This window comes from Macaca thibetana, chromosome 15 (assembly GCF_024542745.1).
Source record: "Macaca thibetana thibetana isolate TM-01 chromosome 15, ASM2454274v1, whole genome shotgun sequence".
In the NCBI taxonomy this organism is placed as follows: Eukaryota; Metazoa; Chordata; class Mammalia; order Primates; family Cercopithecidae; genus Macaca; species Macaca thibetana.
The window spans coordinates 39919013-39940299 of NC_065592.1; the positions used below are offsets into that span (position 1 = coordinate 39919013).

Consider the following 21287-nt stretch of genomic DNA (forward strand, 5'->3'; position numbering starts at 1 on the left):
ATACAAAAAAATTAGCTGGGCATGGTGGTGTACGCCTGTTGTCCCAGCTACTCAGGAGGCTGAGGCAGGAGAATCACTTGAACATGGGAAGCAGAGGTTACAGTGAGCTGAGATCGCGCCACTGCACTCCAGCTTGGGCTACAGAGTGAGACTCCGTCTCAAGAAAAAAAAAAAAAAAAACTCTGGAATTAGTGGTGATATTTGCACAACTTGTGAATATAGTTAAAACCACAAAATTGTACACTTAAAAATGATGGACTAGGTGTGTGGCCTCATACCTGTAATTCCAGCACTTTGGGAGGCTGAGGCAGGCAGATTGCTTGAGCAATCAGAGTTTGAGACCAACCTGGGCAACATGGCGAAATCCCATCTCTACAAAAAATAACAAAAATGAACTGGGCATGGTCATGCATGTTTGTAGTCCTCACTATTTGGGAGGCTGAGGTGGGAGGATCACCTGAGCCTGGGGAGGTTGAGGCTGTACTCCAGCCTGGGTGACAGAGTGAGACCCTGTCTCCAAAAAACAGTGGTGAAATTTATGGTATGCTAATTGTATCTCATTTTTTTAAAAAATAAGTGTAACAAGAGGCTTAATAATTGATCTTATATACAAGTGAAACAGGCTTAAATATGGAGATGAGAACCAGAAGAAAACTTTTAATCTTGTAAAATAGGTCCCAGTTTCAGTTTTTTTTTTTTTTTTAAATAAAGGACATTTGTACTTTCTGGTGAGGTAGTTCCTAAATTTATGGAGAGATGCTCAAAAGGATAGTTGATGAAAATAATTTTGTTTTGAGACCCTTTCTGGACTTTTTCTGATGACTCAGAACTTAGCATTTGTTGGGGAGAATAAATGATTAATTAAATCTATCTACGTATCACATTTCATTTAATCATGACTACCCATTGTATTATTCTCCAATTACAACAATAAAAATTTTAATAGCATTTTATAATTTTCAAGGTGCTTTTGTATGTGTATAAAGAGATATGTGAAAATATATAGGGGCAGGTATTTATTAATAATTGTATTGGTTGAAAATTAATAAATAATGGAGTTTTTGTCTTTTACCCTGGATAAAACACTTCAGCTTTGGTTAAGTTTTATATATAAGTGTAATGGTTTTCACAACCTTAGAATACAAAAAAATTTGCAAATCATATTTATTTATTGCTGATATACTCAATTTTCAGTGTTACTTGTGAAGACTGAAAATACTGGTCATGTTTACCCTACCCTAAAATTAACGCCTTGGTAAAGAACCAGCATAGTTCACCTCTATATGTCATGAGTTCAACAGCCTAACCCTGAGGCCTCGTATCCCATACTGGCTGACAGACAGTGGTTCCTTTAAGGCAGATCAGTTTCTGCAGCAAAGCAGGGCATGTGGATCCTCTGACCGCCTGGGTGCTTGAGGTGGGGAGGGGAGTGAATTCAGTCTTCTGTTCAGGCTAATGTTTATTCACACCACTGAGCCTTTTTTTCCCCCCTGGGATATTACAACTATTACATTACATGGGTCGGGTTCAAAATTGTTCCTACCTAGAAAATAGCTACAACTGAATGGAGAAGCCTGATGATTCTCATTGAATGCTTCTCTCTACAGGAATTGACAGAAGAAGGATTGCCTTTTCTCATACTCTTTCACATGAAAGAAGATACAGAAAGTTTAGAAATATTCCAGAATGAAGTAGCTCGGCAATTAATAAGTGAAAAAGGTAGACAGATTAAGGTGTTTATTTTCATCATTTCTTTCTCTCTTTTTTTCCCCCTTTCATCATCTCCCCTCCCATTACTTTCAAATCACATAAACATATTTGGGTTAAAACCTTATTTTAGTGCATTCAAATGTGACAGTAAGGAGGCATTAGTAGAGCGATAATATGAAGTAGTGTTTTTTGTTTGTCTTCTAACCATTACTATTTTGGAGAGAAAAATCAAAGTTCATGAAAAGCAGGGTCATGAATGAGCATTAGTTCTGGGCACTTTCTTTCATTGCTTGTCTGACTCCTTTTCCGATGGACATTCCCAGAGATATTACTGAGAGAGCTTACACAGTCTGATTAACATTTATTTCTAAATGAAAGAAAGTTGAGTAGTTGTCTGTGGATTTCTCCAAAGCATTTAATGGAATTTGAGGTATCACCAGCTTTTCCTCTGTAGTTGGGGAAGAAAGTCAAACAAAATAAACTAAAGTTACTGTATAGAGCTGCCCATTTTAGTCACATACTATCTTGCAGGTTGAATTCCACTAAAAATCAACCAGTATGGCTGGAATAGGCTGGTATGAAAATGGTCCCATGAGAATGGCTCATATATCAATTTGAGCTTCCTGCCTAGAACCTGGTAATCTGCAAAGTAAATGATTGCCCATTTAAGGAGAGTAAAACATTCATTATAGCCTTCAAATTTGGGCTAAGTCAATATGATTTCTAAAGAAGTTATACTTCGTGCCCTAAGAACTAAAAGCCTACCTATTTTAAGTGTTAGATAATTAGGTTTTAGTTTTTCTGATCTATATTACTCTTAAGAATGTTGGGGTGCTTTTTTAGTATGTCACTTTTTGTGAGCTTGCAATCTTATGAAAATATAATCAAGAAAATTTGAATTTACCTCTCAAAATTCTTTTTTTTTTAAAAGGTACAATAAACTTTTTACATGCCGATTGTGACAAATTTAGACATCCTCTTCTGCACATACAGAAAACTCCAGCAGATTGTCCTGTAATCGCTATTGACAGCTTTAGGCATATGTATGTGTTTGGAGACTTCAAAGATGTATTGTAAGTATTCATTTTGTTGTTTAAAAATTACTGAGATGTGTCTCAAAAATGAACTTAAAATAGTTGTTTGAATATTTTAAATAATCCTATGTTGGAACAGTAGGACTCTGTTAACTGGATGGGAGAGGTTTGGGTGACTGCTGCTTTTTTTTCACTATAGAGTGTGGTATAATTATGAACATTATGATATACCCTTGTAGAAATACCAACATTAAGTGATTAGGATTGATAATGAATGCTTGGATGATTAATGATTAATGCTTGGGAATCAGTCTCAAAGAACATTTTTGTCTTGTGAGAAATTAGCTTTTCACTGAGTTTGGTCTTTGCCAAGCACATCAAGAAAAACAGCTTATAACCTTTGGGCAGGGTAAAGGAAATTGTGTAATAGTGCTGTTCATTCGTGACTGCACCTAGCAAGAACATTAGTAGTATTTATGAATCTTGCTATTACTAGGCATTTCTAATGGCATATAGCTATGAACTGTTCCAAGAATAGGTAAGCTTTCTGACTCAATTCTCAGATATTTAGAGTATTAATATATGTATAAGCCTTGTAGGTACTACAGATACTGAATTTTTATCAGCTTTGTGACGTGTTAAATACAGTGGTTAAAAATGTAGATTTTTTTATATGAAAAGTTTAAGCAATACAGGTATTCAAATTAGACATTTTATTTTGAAAATTCATTTAAATGCCATTTTTATCTCAAAAGATTAAATTACACAGTTAGAGGATGATTTGTAGTCCTATGGCAGAATGAATTACCCCACTCAGTTCTAAATATTTCAGTGGAGATGTGGTTGTTTGGTAGAAGATTCCCAATCCTAAAATTATCTAGGAAGCCTAGATTTGAGTCCTACCTTGGGAAAGTCACTTAACTTCTCTGTTCTTGTTTCTTCATATATAAAAAATGGTTAATGATACCACCTACCTAACGGGATTGTTGTAAAAATTGATGAGAGATAATGATTATGTTACAAACCATAAAGTAGTAACAAATCTTAATTGTTCTTACTTTATCTATGCTCAGAAAGATACCATTCAACCTATCAATTCATTAAATATTTAGCTATCTCTTCTGTATGACAGATATTGTGCTAAGAACCAAGGTTTTTTACTGAGACTGGGTCCCTGCCCTCAGAGAACTCATAACCAAGTGGAGGAAAGGGACAACCAGCTTAACAGGCAATTATGTTTTATTAAGGGATAAGTGCTCTGACAGAGATCAACAGAGTAGTACCTGATCTAGGATTTCTGGCAATATTGATGCCCAAGGTAGGTATAAAGTTTTGTAGAAGTTTATCCCGGAGGTGAGAAGGAGACAGGGCTTAGAGAAAGGTGACATTGGCAGGAACAAGTTCAAGCGCTGTTGGTGAATATAAGTGGAAAGGCGAATGCTGAGGAATGAGGTCAAGAGAACTAATTCATGGAAGTCCTTACATGCTGTGTTAAGGAATTTTGACTTTATCCTGAAAACCATCAAGAGCTAATGAAAGGTTTTAATCAGGGAGTGACATAATCAGATTGTTTTTTAAAGATTACTCTGGCTGCAATCTGGAGAATAGATTAGAGGGGGTCAAAATAAAATCTAGGTGACTGTTCAGTAATCTAGTCAAGAGTTGATTATGAAAGTTAGTCTCAGTGGACATCAGCAAGATGACAGAAAAGGACTTTCCATGTTCCTCTCACACAGAAACATCAAGTTGAACATACATCCATGCACAAAAATACCTTTACACGAGCTAAGGAAACCAGGTCAGAGATTACAGTACCTGAGTGTAGTAAAGAAATGATGCATTGAAGAGTCTAAAAAGGACAGTTTTATACTACTTGCACCACCCCTCACCCAACCCCAGGCAGCACAGTATGGAGAGAGATACCCTTCATGTGGGGAAAGGAGAAGGAAGTTAGCACTAAACTTTTCCTCAGACCCTAACACTTGGCTTGTCCTGGTAAAACTCAGTGCCAGAAAGGCTTCTGTAGCCCCAGACTCCAGGCTGGTACCCATGGACCGAGCATTTAGTCCCACCATGGTGCCAGGCTAGATCTCAAAGCCCCAGGTTGGATTCCAAAGCTGCAGGCCCCAGGCCTGCCCAGCAGACTCAGTCTCTGGATCTACTTCAGCACCAGGCCAATCCTAGTGACTCCAGGCTCCAGACCAGCTGCCCACAGCCCTAATCATCAGGCTAGCACCCACAGACCAAGGGTTTAGGCTTATCCTAGTAGACTCCAGTGATGGACCAGCCTCCATGGACCCAAGTTCTAGGAACATACTTGTGGATCCAGGTTTCAGACTGGCCCCTGAAGCCCCAGGACCCAGGCTAGATTTTGCAGACCTGACTCCAGGCCAGCACCTGCACACTCAGCCTCCAGGCCAACACAAGTAGTCCCAGGCTCTAGCCAGACTCCAAAGCCCTAGGCTTTCAGCAAGCCTCAATGGCTTCAGATACCAGGCCAGCAACCATGATCCTATACTCCAGACAAGCTGCCATAGATCCTGATTCCACACCTGCCCCAGCACTAGGTCAACTGCAGGTTCCAAAGACCTAAGATCTAGGTTTGCTCCAGTAAACACAGAGTCCAAGTTCACCCTAGTAGGCCCTGGTTCTAGGCCAGTCTCCACAGACAGAGGCTCCAGGACTACCTCTGCAGACCCAGGCTCCAGGCCAGTCCCCTGTGGACTCTTGACCCAGACCCACTCCCATAGACTCAGCCTATCCCAGTGGACCCAAGCACCAGGCTCATCCCAGTGCCTGGCTGGCCCCTGTAGACTCAAAGGCCCACCCCAGTGCCAGGTTAGCTCTAGTAGACCCAGGCTTCAGGCCCACCCTGTTAGATGCAGACCCATTCCACAGAACCAGTCAACAGCTCCACTCCAGTGGACCCAAGTTTCAGGCTTAACTCCATGGAACCAGGCACCGAGCTCACCCCCTTGGTGACCCAGGCACCGGGCCAGCCAGTGTGAAGACACTTAAGAGCAAGCCAACCTATGAACCATACCAGGCAGCTGGACTAGAATCCCTGAATGGACTGACTAGTGAAGGGCTTTCCCAGACAAAACAAGTCAAAGACTAAAATAAGTCTCTACATCTTCAAATGCCCAGACATCAATGTAAGGCAATAAGAAATGAAAAACCAAGGAGACATAAACATAACATCACCCAAAGAGCACAATAATCTCCCAGAAGCTGACCCAATCTGATGAACTGCCTGACAAAGAATTCAAAATCATTGTTTTAAAAAGTAACATCCATGAACTTCAAGAAAATACTGAGAATTCAATGAAATCAGGAAAACAAGTTACCAAAATGAGAAGTTTACCAGAGAGATTGAAATTATATATTTCTTAAAAATTAAACAAATTATAGAGCTGAAGAACACAATGAATGAAAAGAAAATGTAACAGCATCGCCAACAGAATTGAACAATTAGAAGAATTTAAACCTGAATATACAGGTTATTTGAAAACATACAGTGAAAGAAGAAAAAAAGAATGAAGAAAGTTTATGGAATTAATGGGACAGCACCAAAAGAGTAAATATTCAAGTTATAGGAGTAAATGAAGGAGAAAGGAGAAACAAAGGGGTAGAAAACTTATTTAAAATGAGAAAAGCTTTGCAAATCTGAGGAAAGGTATAAGTATCTAGGTACAGGAAGGTCAAAGAACTCCAATCAGCTTTAGTTCAAAGACTACACCAACACATAAACTGTTGAAAATCAAGGACAAAGAGAGATTCTGAAAGCAGTAAGAGAAGAGCAAATGACATGTAAAGGAGTTCCAGTACGGCTAGCAGCAGTTTTCTCAGCAGAATCCTTATAGACCAGAAGAGAGTGAGATGATATGTTCAAAAGTACTTAAGGAAGAAAACTGCCAACCAGCAATATTATATTAATACCTAGCAAAGCTGTCCTTCAGAAATGAAAGAGAGCTAAAGACTTTCCCAGATGAACAAAAGCTGAGGGAGTTTCATCAGACCTGTCTTAAAAGGAATGCTAAAAGGGAGTTCTTCAGGCTGAAAGAAAAGGACAGTAAGTACTAACATGAAAACATGAAAGTATAAAACTCAATGGTGAAAGTAAGTATACAGTCAAATTCAGAATACTCTAAGCCTGTAATTGTGGTATATAAATCACTTATAGCTTTGGTATGAAGGATAAAAGACAGAACTATTAAAATAATAATAGCTACAATAATTTTAGGGATACACAGTATAAAAAGATGTAAATTATGACACCAGAAATTTAAAATGTGAGGAGGGTAGAGTAAAAGTGTAGTTTGTGTGTGTGTGAATAAAGTTTTTATCAGCTTAAAATAGCCTGTTTTGAGCACAGGACATAGTGAAGAAGTATACAAAATAAAATAAAAATTAATACCCTATTATGATTATATTTTATGTAAATCTCATGGTGACCACAAAGCAAAAAAACTTTAGTAAATACACAAAAGATAAAAATTAAGGAATAAAGCATACCACTAGAGAAAATCACCTAAGCGCAAAGGCAGACAAGAAGAGAGGAAGAAAGCAACAAAGGATCTACAAAACAACCAGTGAACAATTAACAAAATGGCAGTAGTAAGTCTTTACCCATCAATAATTATTTTGAATGTTAATGGCTTAAATTCTCCAATCAAAAGACATAGAGTGACTGAATGGATAAAAAACCAATACCCAAGTATAAACTGCCTACAAGAGATTCACTTCACTACAAGGGACACAGGTAGACTAAAAGTGAAGGGAGGTAAAAAGATATTCTGGACATGGAAACCAAAAGAGAGCAGGGTAGCTATAATTATATAGCATTTAGGTCAAAAACTGTAAAACAAGGTCATTATATAATGATAAAGGGGTCAATTCAGCAAGAGGATATAATAATTAAAATATATATGCATGCAACATTGGAACACCAAAATATATAAAGAAAAAATTAATAGATCCGAAAGGAGACTATAATACAGTAATAATAGGGGACTTCAATACCCTACTTTCAGCAAGGGCCACATCATCCAGACGGAAAAATAGGGAAAGTTTGGATTTCCACAGTTTTAGCTCAAATGGACGTAACAGACTTATATAGAACATTCTATTCAACTGAAGCAAGATACACATTCTTCCAAGTGCCCATGGAACATTCTTCAGGATAGATCATATGTTAGGCCACAAACAAGTCTTATCAAATTTAAGAAGATTAAAATTGTATCAGATATCTTTTCTGACCACAATGGTATAAGCTAGAAATCAATAACTGGGAGTAAATTGGAAAATTCACAAATACATGGAAATCAAACATGTTCCTGAATAACCAGTGGAGCAAAGAAGAAATTAAAAGGGAAATTTAAAAATATCTTGTGAAAAATGGAAGTGGAAATACAACATACCAAACAAAACTTATGGGAAGCAGCAAAAATAGTTTTAGGAAGTTAGTTTTACAGCAATAAACACCTACATCAGAAAACAAGAAAGATCTCAAACCTAACATTGTATCTCAAGGAACTAGAAAAAGAACAAACCAAGCTCAAATTTAGTAGAAGGAAGAAAATAATAAAGATCAGAAGAAATAAATGAAATTGAGATTAGAAAAACAATAGAAAAGAGCAACAAAACTATGAGTTGGTTTTTTAAAAAGATAAAATTTAAAAACTTGCAGCTAGAAGAAAAGAGAGAAGGCTCAAAAAATAAAATAAGAAATGAAAGAGGAGACATTACAAGTGATACCACAGAAATACAAAAGAATAAGAGGCTACTATGAATAATTATGTGTCAACAAATTAATAACCTAGAAGAAAATACTAGACACATACAATCTACCAAGGCTGAATCATGAAACAGAAAATCTGAACAGACCAACAGCAACCAATAACAAATAAGAAATTGAATCAGTAATGAAAAGTCTCCCATCAAAGAAAAGCCCAGGACCTGATGACCATTCTTTCTAAAACTACCAAAAAATTGAAGAAGGGAGAAACCTTTTTTTTTTTTTTTTTTTTTTTTGATACGGGATCTTGCTTTATCGCTCAGGCTGGCGTGCAGTGGTGCAATCATAACTCACTGCAGCCTCAAATTCCTGGGCTCAAGTAATCCCACCTCAAGCCTCCCGAGTAGGTGGGATTACAGACATGTGCCACCATGCCCAGCTAATTTGTTTTTGCTTTTGTAGAGACAGATTCTTGCTGTTTTCCAGGCTGGTTTCAAGTTCCTGGCCTGGCCTCAAGTGATCCTCCTACTTATGGCCTTGCAAAACACTGGGATTAGAGACATGAGCCACTGCACCAGCCTGGGAGAGCACTTTTAAACACATTCAAAGTCAGACTAGGACACTATAAGAAAAGAAAATTACAGGGTAATATCCTTGATGAACATAGATGCAAAAGTCCTTAACAAAATCCTAGCAAACTAGAGACCCTGGTTATGGTCAATTGATTTTTGACAGAAGTGCAAAAGGTGCACTTTTCCCAGCATCAAAAAGAGAAAAGAGAGTCTCTTCAATAAATTGTGCTAGGAAGAGTGGGGGGAAACTGGATATCCACATGCAGAAGAATGAAATTAGACCCTCATCTCACCCCATATGCAAATATCATCTCAAAATAGATTAAAGACATTAACATAAGATCTGAAATTATTTAAGAGTACTGAAGAAAACAGGGGAAAGCTTCATGACATTAGTCTGGGCCACAAATTTTGGATATGACCCCAAAAGCACAGGCAATAAAAGCAAAAATAGAAAAATTGGATTACATCAAACTAAAAAGCTTCTGCACAGTGAAGGAAATCTACAAAGTGAAAAAAACAACCTACAGAATGGGAAAAAGGATTTGGAAACCATACATCTGATGAGGGGTTAATACTAAAAATATATAAAGAATTCAAACAAGTCAATAGTAAGAAAACAACCTGATTGAAAATGGGTAAGGCATCTGAATAAACATTTCTCAAAATAAGACATACAGGTAGCCAATAGGTATATGAAAAAGTGCTGAACATCACTAATCATCAGAGATGTTAGAATGGTGTCTTTGACAACCCACAGAGTGGGAGAAAATCTTCACAATCTATACATCTGACAAAGGACTAATATCCAGAATTGACAATGAACTCAAATCAGTAAGAAAAAAACAATCCCATCAAAAAGTGGGCTATGGACATGAACATATAATTCTCAAAAGATACACAAATGGCCAACAAACATGAAAAAATGCTCAACATCGAGAGGACGGCCCTGAGTGGAGGGGGAGGGGCGGGGGCCGGGAGGGGTGGGGCCCGGGCCTTCTAGCACTATAGGCGGTGCCTCCCGAACTGGATGTCCACGCCCCCGCTGCGGTGGGAACTTCCTCGCGCTCCCCGCAGGTGGTCATTTGCCACCTGTCCACGGGCCTCCCCCAAGGAGCTGCTGGAGGAGCAGCTGCACCCGCCGCCCGGGCACAACTACTTCGAGTTTTTCGCCGCCAACTTGGGATGCAGAATATAAGAAGTTTTTAGAAACCTACTGTGTGGAGAAAGAGAAGACCAGTGTCAACCCTGAGACTGCTGGGGGAGATGGAGGCGAAGACAAGAGAGCTCACTGCTAGAAGAACTACACCTGTTTTGGAATATATTAAAAATAGAAAATTAGAGAAGCACAGAATGCGAGAAGAGAAGCGATTAAGAACGGAGGAAGAGAGAGTTAGAAAAGAAACGTTTGCAGGAAGAGGAAAAAGAAAAAGAAAGATGCAAAACAAAAAAAAAAAAATTGCAGAGAAAGAAGTAAGGGTTAAGGTCACACGGCGGCAGTGACAAAGAGCACAGGGATGTGGAGAGATCTCAAGAAAAAGAATCTGAAGCACAAAGACACCATGTGGATGACAGCAGGAGGCACAGATCTCACCACGAGCCTGACCGGCTTTCCAGCAGGAGCGAAGATGAGCAGACATGGGGTAAAGAACCTGGCCAAGACAGAGGGAAGAAGGGGAGCCAGGACAGCGGGGCTCCTGGGGAGGCTGTGGAGAGACCGGGAAGAGCTCAGAGGTATGAGGACGGTCCGGCACCCAGAAAGGAGCGACTGGCAAACAAGGACCGGCCGGCCTTGCGGCTGTATGATCTGGGAGCTTGCTTCCCAGCACGAGAGTGTGGCGGAAGCGGGAGGAACTGCAAGGCAGAAGGTTCGGGGACTGGTCCTGAGAAGAGTGGAGGAAGAGGCAGAGGAGTCACTGCGCGCACCTGGCCTCCATGAACTAGCGAGGGCATCTCAGAAACATGTAAATGACCCCGAGTGTGACGGGAAAGGAGAACTTACTCCTTACCAGGAAGCTGGAAGCTAAAAATACAGAGGGTGACATAGAAACACGCAGAAACCATTCTAAAGAAAGTAGTGTCAAGTCTTAAATTGAACAGAATTCTCACGGATTTTACTATTTCTGTTATAAACTAGTATTTGTTGTTTAGCCAAACCAGAAAATGATTTCCAGTGGACAGTAGAAAAATGTGTGTAAAATAGGGAAGAAAGTTAGTATGGGATCAGTGCGAGTCCTGAAGCACTTTCAGTGCTCTGAGAACGACATCCACTTTGGGTTTTATTTGTTTGTAAGCAGAAGAGCTGTCAGTCTCTCGTGCTTCTCTGTGGCCTCCAAGCCGTGGTGTTGAGTAAAGAGCAGTTGTTTGTTACAACCTTTGTGAGTCAGCCATGCCTGCAAAGTGTTTTAGTCCTGGTAGGAATATATATACCACAGTTCACACTATATAAAACTCAGCAGGCCGGGCGCGGTGGCTCACGCCTGTAATCCCAGCACTTTGGGAGGCCGAGACGGGCGGATCACGAGGTCAGGAGATCAAGACCATCCTGGCTAACACGGTGAAACCCCGTCTCTACTAAAAAATACAAAAAACTAGCCGGGCGAGGTGGCGGGCGCCTATAGTCCCAGCTACTCGGGAGGCTGAGGCAGGAGAATGGCGTGAACCCGGGAGGCGGAGCTTGCAGTGAGCTGAGATCCGGCCACCGCACTCTAGCCTGGGTGACAGAGCGAGACTCCGTCTCAAAAAAAAAAAAAAAAATAAAAAATAAAAATAAAACTCAGCAGCTTCAACTATTGCCCTTTCAGCAGTTTTGCCACTGACTGGATGAAAATGGTTTCACAGTCCACTGGATGCATTTGTGATTTGTAACTGTTACGGTTTAAATCATCGTTTAAGAATTTTCCCAAATAACAGAAATTTTGTTCGGGAAGGGATAAACTAGGTATAGCATATAGAGCCCGTCTTTGAGTTTTAGACACTTTATTTGTAAATAACTGAAAATAGCTTTCTGAAACCGTGCATTCTACAATTTCTTCCTTTCAGTGAAATTATTCAATGTTAATGTATTTTTGGCGCTGCGATTTTAACCATTTATTAAATAAAAATTTTGTTAAAAAATGCTCAACATCACTAACAGTCAGGGAAATGCAAATCAAAACTACAATGCAATAACCACCTTACTTCTGCAAGAATGGCCATAATAAAAAAATTAAAAAATAGTAGATTTTGGTGTGGATGTGGTGATCAGGGAACACTTCCACATTGCTGGTAGGAATGTAAACTAGTACAGCCACTATGGAAAACAGTGTGGAGATTCCTTTAAGAACTGAAAGTAGAACTACCATTTGATCCAGCAATCCCTCTGCTGGGTATCTACTCAGAGGAAAGGAAGTCATTATATGAAAAAGATACTTCTCACGCATGTTTATAGCAGCACAATTCACAATTGCAAGATCATGGAACCAACCCAAATGCCCATCAGTCAACAAGCGGATAAAGAAACTGTGTGTGTGTGTGTGTGTGTGTGTGTGTGTGTGTGTGTATGTATGTATGTATGATGGAATACTGCTGAGCCATAAAAAGGAATGAATTAACAGCATTTATAGTGACCTGGATGAGATGGAGACTATTATTCTAAGCGAAGTAACTCAGGAATGCAAACCAAACATTTTATGTTCTTACTGATATGTGAGAGCTAAGCTATGCTATGAGGACACAAAGGCTTAAGAACGATACAGTGGACTTTGGGGACTTGTGGGGAAGGGTGGGAGCTGGGTGAGGGATAAAAGACTACAAATAGGGTGTAGTGTATACTGCTCGGGTGATGGGTGCACCAAAATCTCACAAGTCACCACTAAAGAACTTACTAATGTAACCAAATACCACCTGTACCCCAATAACCAATGGGGAAAAAAATAATGGCATCTTTGTTTTGTCTTGCTATAAAGGAATACCTGAGGCTGGGTAATTTATAAAGAAAAGTGGTTTATTTAGCTTATAGTTCTACAGGCTGTACAAGAAGCGTGACACCTGCATCTGTGTAGCTTCTCTTGAGGGCTTTTATGCTGCCTTAAAACGTGGCAGAGAAAGTCAAAGTGGAAGTGGGCACATGCAAAGAGGGACCAAACCTGAGGGGCTACCTGGCTTTGTAACAACCCACTCTCACAGGATCTGATTCGATCCCAGCAAAACTAATCCTATCTCACTAGAGCAAGAACTCAGCTACCATGAGAATGGCACCAAGCCATTCATGAGGGATCTGCCTCCATGACCCAAACACCTCTCATTAGGCCACACCTACCAGCACCTCCATGTTGGGGATAAAATTTCAAAATAAGATTTGGTGGAGACAAACCAACCATATGCAAAGCATAGAAGATGACTATTATAAAAGAGACAAAAGTGGTGATGAGGATGTGTGAAAAAAGGGAATCCTTCACATTGTTGGTGGAAATGTAGATTAGTCATTATGGAAAACAGTATGGAGTTTCCTCAAAAAAATAAAAATAGAACTACCCTATGATCCAGCAACCCCACTACTGGGTATCTATCCAAAAAATAGGAAATCAGTCTGTTGAAGAAATATCTGCACTCCTATGTTCATTGCAGCATTGTTCACAATAGGCGAGATATGCAATCAATGTAAGCGTCTGTCTACAGATGCATCGATAAAGAAAAGGTGCTATATATACACAATGGGATACTATTTAGCCTTAAAAAAGAATGAGATTCTGTCATTTGTAACAACATGAATGAACCAGGAGTGAACAGTGCGTTGAGTGGAATAAGAAGTCAAGCACAGAAAGACAAATACTGCATGATCTCACTCATACGCAGAATATTAAAAGTTGAACTCATAGAGGTAGAGAGTAGAATGGTTGTTACCAGAGGCTGGGGGTTATGGGGATTGGGGAGATTTTTAAAAAAGGAAACTTCAGTCTTTTAAAGAGCATCTATAAAGGACCTACAGCTAATGTCATATCTAATGATAAAGAACCAAATGCTTTTCCTGTATGATAGAGAACTAGGCAAAGATGTTCAATCTCACCACTTCTTTTAGTATTGTACTGGAAATCCTAGCAAGTACAATAGAACTAGAAAATAAATGAAAGGCATTCAGACCTGAAAGAAAGAAATAAAAGTAACTTTCTTTGTATATAACATGATTGTCTGTGTAGAAATTACCAACAAATCTGTTAAAGAGCTCCTAGAACTAATAAGTGATTTGAGCAGTATACAGGTTAACTTTTTAAAACATCACTTATATTTCTATACAAAGACAATGAACAATTGGAAACCAGGATTTTGTTTTAAGTTCCATTTATAATAACTCCAAAAGGAGGAAAAAAAAACTACCTAGATATAAATCAAACAAAACATGTGCAGGAGCTGTATGTTGAAAGTTACAAAATGCTGCTGAAGGAAATCCAAGACAACCAAAATAAACAAGGAAGCATACTGTGTTCATGGATTACAACACTCAATACAGTCAACTTGACCAATAAATTTAATGTGATCCCAGTCAAAATCTCAGCTAGATTCATTGATATAGACAACCAGATTCTAAAATTTATATGGAAAGCTTAAACCAGAATAGCTAAAACTGTTTTGAAAAAGAAACAAAGTTGGATGATTCACATTACCTAGTTTTAAGACAAAATATACATCTAAGGTAATTAATACAGTGCAGTTTTGGTGAAAGAGTACGTACATAGAGCCATGGAAGAGAAGAGAGGGAGTCCAGAAATAGACATACAAATATAGTAATAGATTTTTTAAAAATTATACTTTAAGTTCTAGGGTACATGTGCACAACGTGCAGGTTTGTTACATATGTATATATGTGCCATGTTGGTTTGCTGCGCCCATTAACTCATCATTTACATTAGGTATTTCTCCTAATGCTATCCCTCCCCCCTGCCCCCACCCCACGCCAGGTGCCGGTGTGTGATGTTCCCTGTTCTGTGTCCAAATGTTCTCATTGTTCAATTCCCACCTATGAGTGAGAATACACGGTGTTTGGTTTTCTGTCCTTGGGATACTTTGCTCAGGATGATGGTTTCCAGCTTCATCCATGTCCCTATAAAGGACATGAACTCATCTTTTTTTTGTGGCTGCGTAGTATTCCATGGTGTATATATGCCACATTTTCTTAATTCAGTCTATCATTGATGGACATTTGGGTTGGTTCCAAGTCTTTGCTATTGTGTATAGTGCCGCAGTAAACATATGTGTGCATGTGTCTTCATAGCAGCATGATTTATAATCCTTTGGGTATATACCCAGTAATGGGATGGCTGGGTCAAATGGTATTTCTAGTTCTAGATCCTTGAGGAATCGCCACACTGTCTTCCACAATGGTTGAACTAGTTTGCGCTCTCACCAACAGTGTAAAAGTGTTCATATTTCTCCACATCCTCTCCAGCACCTGTTGTTTCCTGATTTTTTAATGATCGCCATTCTAACTGGTGTGAGATAGCATCTCGTTGTTTTGATTTGCATTTCTCTGATGATCAGTGATGATGAGCATTTTTTCATGTGTCTGTTGGCTGCATAAATGTCTTCTTTTGAGAAATGTCTGTTCATATCCTTTGCCCACTTTTTAATGGGTTTGATTTTTTCTTGTAAATTTAAGTTCTTTGTAGATTCTGGATATTAGCCCTTTGTCAGATGGGTACATTGCAAAAATGTTCTCCCATTCTGTAGGTTGCCTGGTCACTCTGATGGTAGTTTCTTTTGCTGTGCAGAAGCTCTTTAGTTTAACTAGATCCCATTTGTCTATTTTGGCTTTTGTTGCCATTGCTTTTGGTGTTTTAGCCATGAAGTCCTTGCCCATGCCTATGTCCTGAATGGTATTGCCTAGGTTTTCTTCTAGGGTATTTATGGTTTTAGGTCTAGCATTTAAGTCTTTAATCCATCTTGAATTAATTTTTGTATGTAATGTAAGGAAGGGATCCAGTTTCAGCTTTCTACATATGGCTAGCCAGTTTTCCCAGCACCGTTTATTAAATAGGGAATCCTGTCCCCATTTCTTGTTTTTGTCAGGTTTGTCAAATATCAGATGGTTGTAGATGTGTGGTGTTATTTCTGAGGCCTCTGTTCTGTTCCATTGGTCTGTATCTCTGTTTTGGTACCAGTACCATGCTGTTTTGGTTATTGTAGCCTTGTATAGTTTGAAGTCAGGTAGCGTGATGCCTCCAGCTTTTTTTTTCTGCTTAGGATTGTCTTGGCAATGTGGGCTCTTTTTTGGTTCCATATGAACTTTAAAGTAGTTTTTTCCAATTCTGTGAAGATGGTCATTGGTAGCTTGATGCGGATGGCATTGAATCTACAAATTACCTTGGGCAGTGTGGCCATTTTCATGATATTGATTCTTTCTATCCATGAGCATGGAATGTTCTTCCATTTGTTTGTGTTCTCTTTTATTTCGTCGAGCAGTGGTTTGTAGTTCTCCTTGAAGAGGTCCTTCACATCCCTTGTAAGTTGGATTCCTATGTATTTTATTCTCTTTGTAGCAATTGTGAATGGGAGTTCACTCATGATTTGGCTCTCTGTCTGTTATTGGTGTATAGGAGTGCTTGTGATTTTTGTACATTGATTTTGTATGCTGAGACTTTGCTGAAGTTGCTTATCAGCTTAAGGAGATTTGGGGCTGAGACGATGGATTTTCTAAATATACAATCATGTCATCTGCAAACAGGGACAATTTGACTCCCTCTTTTCCTAATTGAATACCCTTTATTTCCTTCTCTTGCCTGATTGCCCTGGCCAGAACTTCCACATTATGTTGAATAGGAGTGGTGAGAGAGGACCTCCCTGTCTTGTGCCAGTTTTCAAAGGGAATGCTTCCAGTTTTTGCCCATTCAGTATGATACTGGCTGTGGGTTTGTCATAAATAGCTCTTATTATTTTGAGATACGTTCCAGCAATACCTAGTTTATTGAGAGTTTTTAGCATGAAGGGCTGAATTTTGTCGAAGGCCTTTCCTGCATCTATTGAGATAATCATGTGGTTTTTGTCATTGGTTCTGTTTATGTAATGGATTACACTTATTGATTTGCATATGTTGAACCAGCCTTGCATCCCAGGTATGAAGCCAGCTTGATCTTGGTGGATAAGCTTTTTGATATGCTGCTAGATTTGGTTTGCCAGTATTTTATGAGGATTTTTGCATCCATGTTCATCAGGGATATTGGTCTAAAATTCTCTGTTTTTGTTGTGTCTCTGCCCAAGCTTTGGTATCAGGATGATGCTGGCCTCATAAAATGAGTTAGGGAAGATTCCCTCTTTTTCTATTGATTGGAGTAGTTTCAGAAGGAATGGTACCAGCTCCTCTTTGTACCTCTGGTAGAATTCAGCTGTGAATCCATCTGGTCCTGGACTTTTTTTGGTTGGTAGGCTGTTAATTATTGCCTCACTTTCAGAGCCTGTTATTGGTCTATTCAGGGATTCAACATCTTCCTGGTTTTGTCTTGGGAGGGTATATTTGTCCAGGAATTTATCCATTTCTTCTAGATTTTCTAGTTAATTTGCATAGAAGTGTTTATAGTATTCTGTGATGTTAGTTTGTATTTCTGTGGGATCGGTGGTGATACCCCCTTTATCATTTTTTATTGCGTCTATTTGATTCTTCTCTCTTTTCTTCTTTATTAGTCTTGCTATCGGTCTCTCAGTTTTGTTGATCTTTTCAAATAAACAGCTCCTGGATGATTTTTTGAAGGGTTTTTTGTGTCTCTATCTCCTTCAGTTCTGCTCTGATCTTAGTTATTTCTTGCCTTCCGCTAGCTTTTGAATTAGTTTGCTCTTGCCGCTCTAATTCTTTTAATTGTGATGTTAGAGTGTCAGTTTTCGATCTTCTCTGCTTTCTCTTGTGGGCATTTAGTGCTATAAATTTCCCTCTACACATTGCTTTAAATGTGTCCCAGAGATTCTGGTATGTTGTATCTTTGTTCTCATTGGTTTCAAAGAACATCTTTATTTCTGCCTTCATTTTGTTATGTACCCAGTAGTCATTCAGGAGCAGGTTGTTCAGTTTCCATGTAGTTGTGTGGTTTGAGTGAGTTTCTTAATCCTGAGTTTTAATTTAATTGCACTGTGGTCTGAGAGACAGCTCGTTGTGGTTTCTGTTCTTTTACATTTGCTGAGGAGTGCTTTACTTCCAACTATGTGGTCAATTTTGGAATAAATGTGATGTGGTGCTGAGAGGAATGTATATTCTGTTGATTTGGGGTGGAGAGTTGTGTAGATGTCTATTAGGTCTGCTTGGTGTGGAGCTGAGTTCAAGTCCTGGATATCCGTATTAACTTTCTGTCTCGTTGATCTGTCTAATGTTGACAGTGGGATGTTGAAGTCTCCCATTATTATTGTTTGGGAGTCTAAGTCTCCTTGTGGGTCTCTAAGGAGTTGCTTTATGAATCTGGGTGCTCCTGTATTGGGTGCATATATATTTAGGTTAGCTCTTCTTGTTGAATTGATCCCTTTACCATTATGTAATGGCCTTGTCTCTTTTGATCTTTGTTGGTTTAAAGTCTATTTTATTAGAGACTAGGATTGCATCCCTTGCTTTTTTTTGTTTCCATTTGCTTGGTAGATCTTCCTCCATCCCTTTATTTTGAGCCTTTGTGTGTTCTACACGTGAGATGGGTCTCTGAATACAGCACATCTTGACTCATTATCCAATTTGCCAGTCTGTGTCTTTTAATTGGGGCATTTAGCCATTTACATTTAAGGTTAATATGGTTATGTGTGAATTTGATCCTGTCATTATGAAGTTAGCTGGTTATTTTGCCTGTTAGTGGATGCAGTTTCTTCCTAGCATCAGTGGTCTTTACAATTTGACATGTTTTTGCAGTGGTTGGTACTGGTTGTTCCTTTCCATGTTTAGTGCTTCCTTCAGGCCTGGTGGTGACAAAATCTCTCAGCATTTGCTTGTCTGTAAAGGATTTTATTTCTCCTTCACTTACGAAGCTTAGTTTGGCTGGATATGAAATTCTGGGTTGAAAATTCTTTTCTTTGAGAATGTTGAATATTGACCCCCACTCTCTTCTGGCTTGTAGCGTTTCTGCTGAGAGATCCACTGTTAGTCTGATGGGCTTCTCTTTGTGGGTAACCAGACCTTTCTCTCCGGCTGCACTTAACATTTTTTCCTTCATTTCAACCTTGGTGAAACTGACAATTATGTGTCTTGGGTTGCTCTTCTTGAGGAGATCTTTGTGGTGTTCTCTGTATTTTCTGAATTTGAATGTTGGCCTGCCTTGCTAGGTTGGGGAAGTTCTCCTGGATAATATCCTGAAGAGTGTTTTCCAGCCTGGTTCCATTCTCCCCGTCAGTTTCAGGTACACCAATCAAACGTACATTTGGTCTTTTCACATAGTCCCATATTTCTTGGAGGTTCTGTTCATTTCTTTTTACTTTTTTCTCTAAACTTCTCTTCTCGCTTCATTTCATTAATTTTATCTTCAATCACTGATACTCTTTTTTCCAGTTGATCAAATCAGCTACTGAAGCTTGTGCATGCATCACGTAGTTCTTGTGCCATGGTTTTCAGCTCCATCAGGTCATTTAAGATCTTCTCTACACTGTTTAGTTAGCCATTCATCTTTTTTCAAAGTTTTTGGCTTCCTTGCGATGGATTCAAACATCCTCCTTTAACTTGGAGAAGTTTGTTATTACCTACCTTCTGAAGTCTACTTCTGTCAACTCGTCAAAGTTATTCTCCGTCCAGCTTTGTTCCATTGCTGGCGAGGAGCTGCAATCCTTCGGAGGAGAAGAGGTGCTCTGGTTTTTAGAATTTTCAGCTTTTTTGCTCTGTTTCTCCCCATCTTTGTGGTTTTATCTACCTTTGGTCTTTGATGATGGTGACCTACAGATGGGGTTTTTGTGTGAACGTCCTTCTTGTTGATTTTGATGCTATTCCTTTCTGTTTGTTAGTTTTCCTTCCAACAGTCAGGTCCCTCAGCTGCAGGTCTGTTGGAGTTTGCTGGAGGTCCACTTCAGACCCTGTTTGCCTGGGTATCACAACAGCAAATATTGTAGAACAGCAAATATTGCTATCTGATCCTTCCTCTGGAAGCTTCGTCTCAGAGGGGCACCCAGCTGTATGAGGCGTCAGTTGGCCCCTACTGGGAGGTGTCTCCCAGTTAGGCTGCACGGGGGTCAGGGACCCACTTGAGGAGGCATTCTGTCCATTTGCAGAGCTCAAACACTGTACTGGGAGAACCACTGCTCTCTTCAGAGCTGTCAGATAGGGACATTTAAGTCTGCAGAAGTTTCTGCTGGCTTTTGTTCAGCTATGCCCTGCCCCCAGAGGTGGAGTATATAGAGGCAAGGAGGCCTTGTTGAGCTGCGGAGGGCTCCACCCAGTTTGAGCTTCCTGGCCGCTTTGTTTACCTAGTCAAGCCTCAGCAATAGCAGGTGCCCCTCCACCTTCTGGCTGCTACCTCGCAGTTCGATCTTGGACTGCTGCGCTAGCTAGCGTGAGTAAGGTTGCATGGGCATGGAAGCCGCTGAGCCAGGTGTGGGATATAATCTCTTGGTATGCTGTTTGCTAAGATTGTTGGAAAAGTGCAGTATTTGGGCAGAAATGTCCCGTTTTTCTGGTACCGTCTGTCACAGCTTCCCTTGGCTAGGAAAGGGAAATCCCCCAACCCCTTGTGCTTCCTGAGTGAGGCGATACCCCACCCTGCTTCAGCTCACCCTCTGTGAGCTGCACCACCCACTGTCCAACCAGTCCCAATGAGATGAACCAGGTACCTCGATTGGAAATGCAGAAATCACCCATCTTCTGCATTGATCATGCTGGGAGCTGCAGAGCGGAGCTGTTCCTATTCAGCCATCTTGGAAGGGTAATCTCAGTAATAGATTTTTTTAAAGGTGCTAAGGCAATTCAGTGGAGAAAGGATAGTCTTTTCAACAGATGGTGCTAGACCAACTGAATGTCCTCATCCAAAAAAGAATTTCCTTCTATGAAAAATTAACTTAGAATTTATCATGCACCTATATGTAAGATAAAACTAGAAAACTCTTAGAAGCAAACATAGGAGAAACTTTATGACCTGGGGTTTCACAGAGAGTTCTTAGAGTATCAAAAGCACTATCCATGAAAGGAAATCATGTATAAATTGGTCTTCATCAAATTAAAAACTTTTATTCTGTGAAAGATACTGATAGAATGTAAAGAAGATATAGGGATAGCAGATAAACGCATGTGGAAGGTGCTCAGCATCATTAGTCAGT

At 39.6% G+C, this 21287-nt stretch overlaps 1 protein-coding gene and 1 pseudogene across 3 annotated transcripts in view; both read left to right on the forward strand.

Annotated features, from left to right (window-relative positions):
• ERP44 (endoplasmic reticulum protein 44) overlaps positions 1–21287 on the forward strand; it is a 115551-nt gene that overhangs the window by 88587 nt on the left and 5677 nt on the right. For both annotated transcript variants that reach the window (XM_050761505.1, XM_050761506.1), the window contains 2 exons: positions 1608–1719; positions 2642–2783. In XM_050761505.1, coding sequence (XP_050617462.1) covers positions 1608–1719; positions 2642–2783 — 254 coding nt within the window. The remainder of the gene's footprint in view (positions 1–1607; positions 1720–2641; positions 2784–21287) is intronic.
• LOC126937781 (regulator of nonsense transcripts 3A-like) lies at positions 2795–11506 on the forward strand (annotated as a pseudogene). The gene has a single exon (XR_007719842.1). The product of XR_007719842.1 is annotated as a regulator of nonsense transcripts 3A-like (transcript).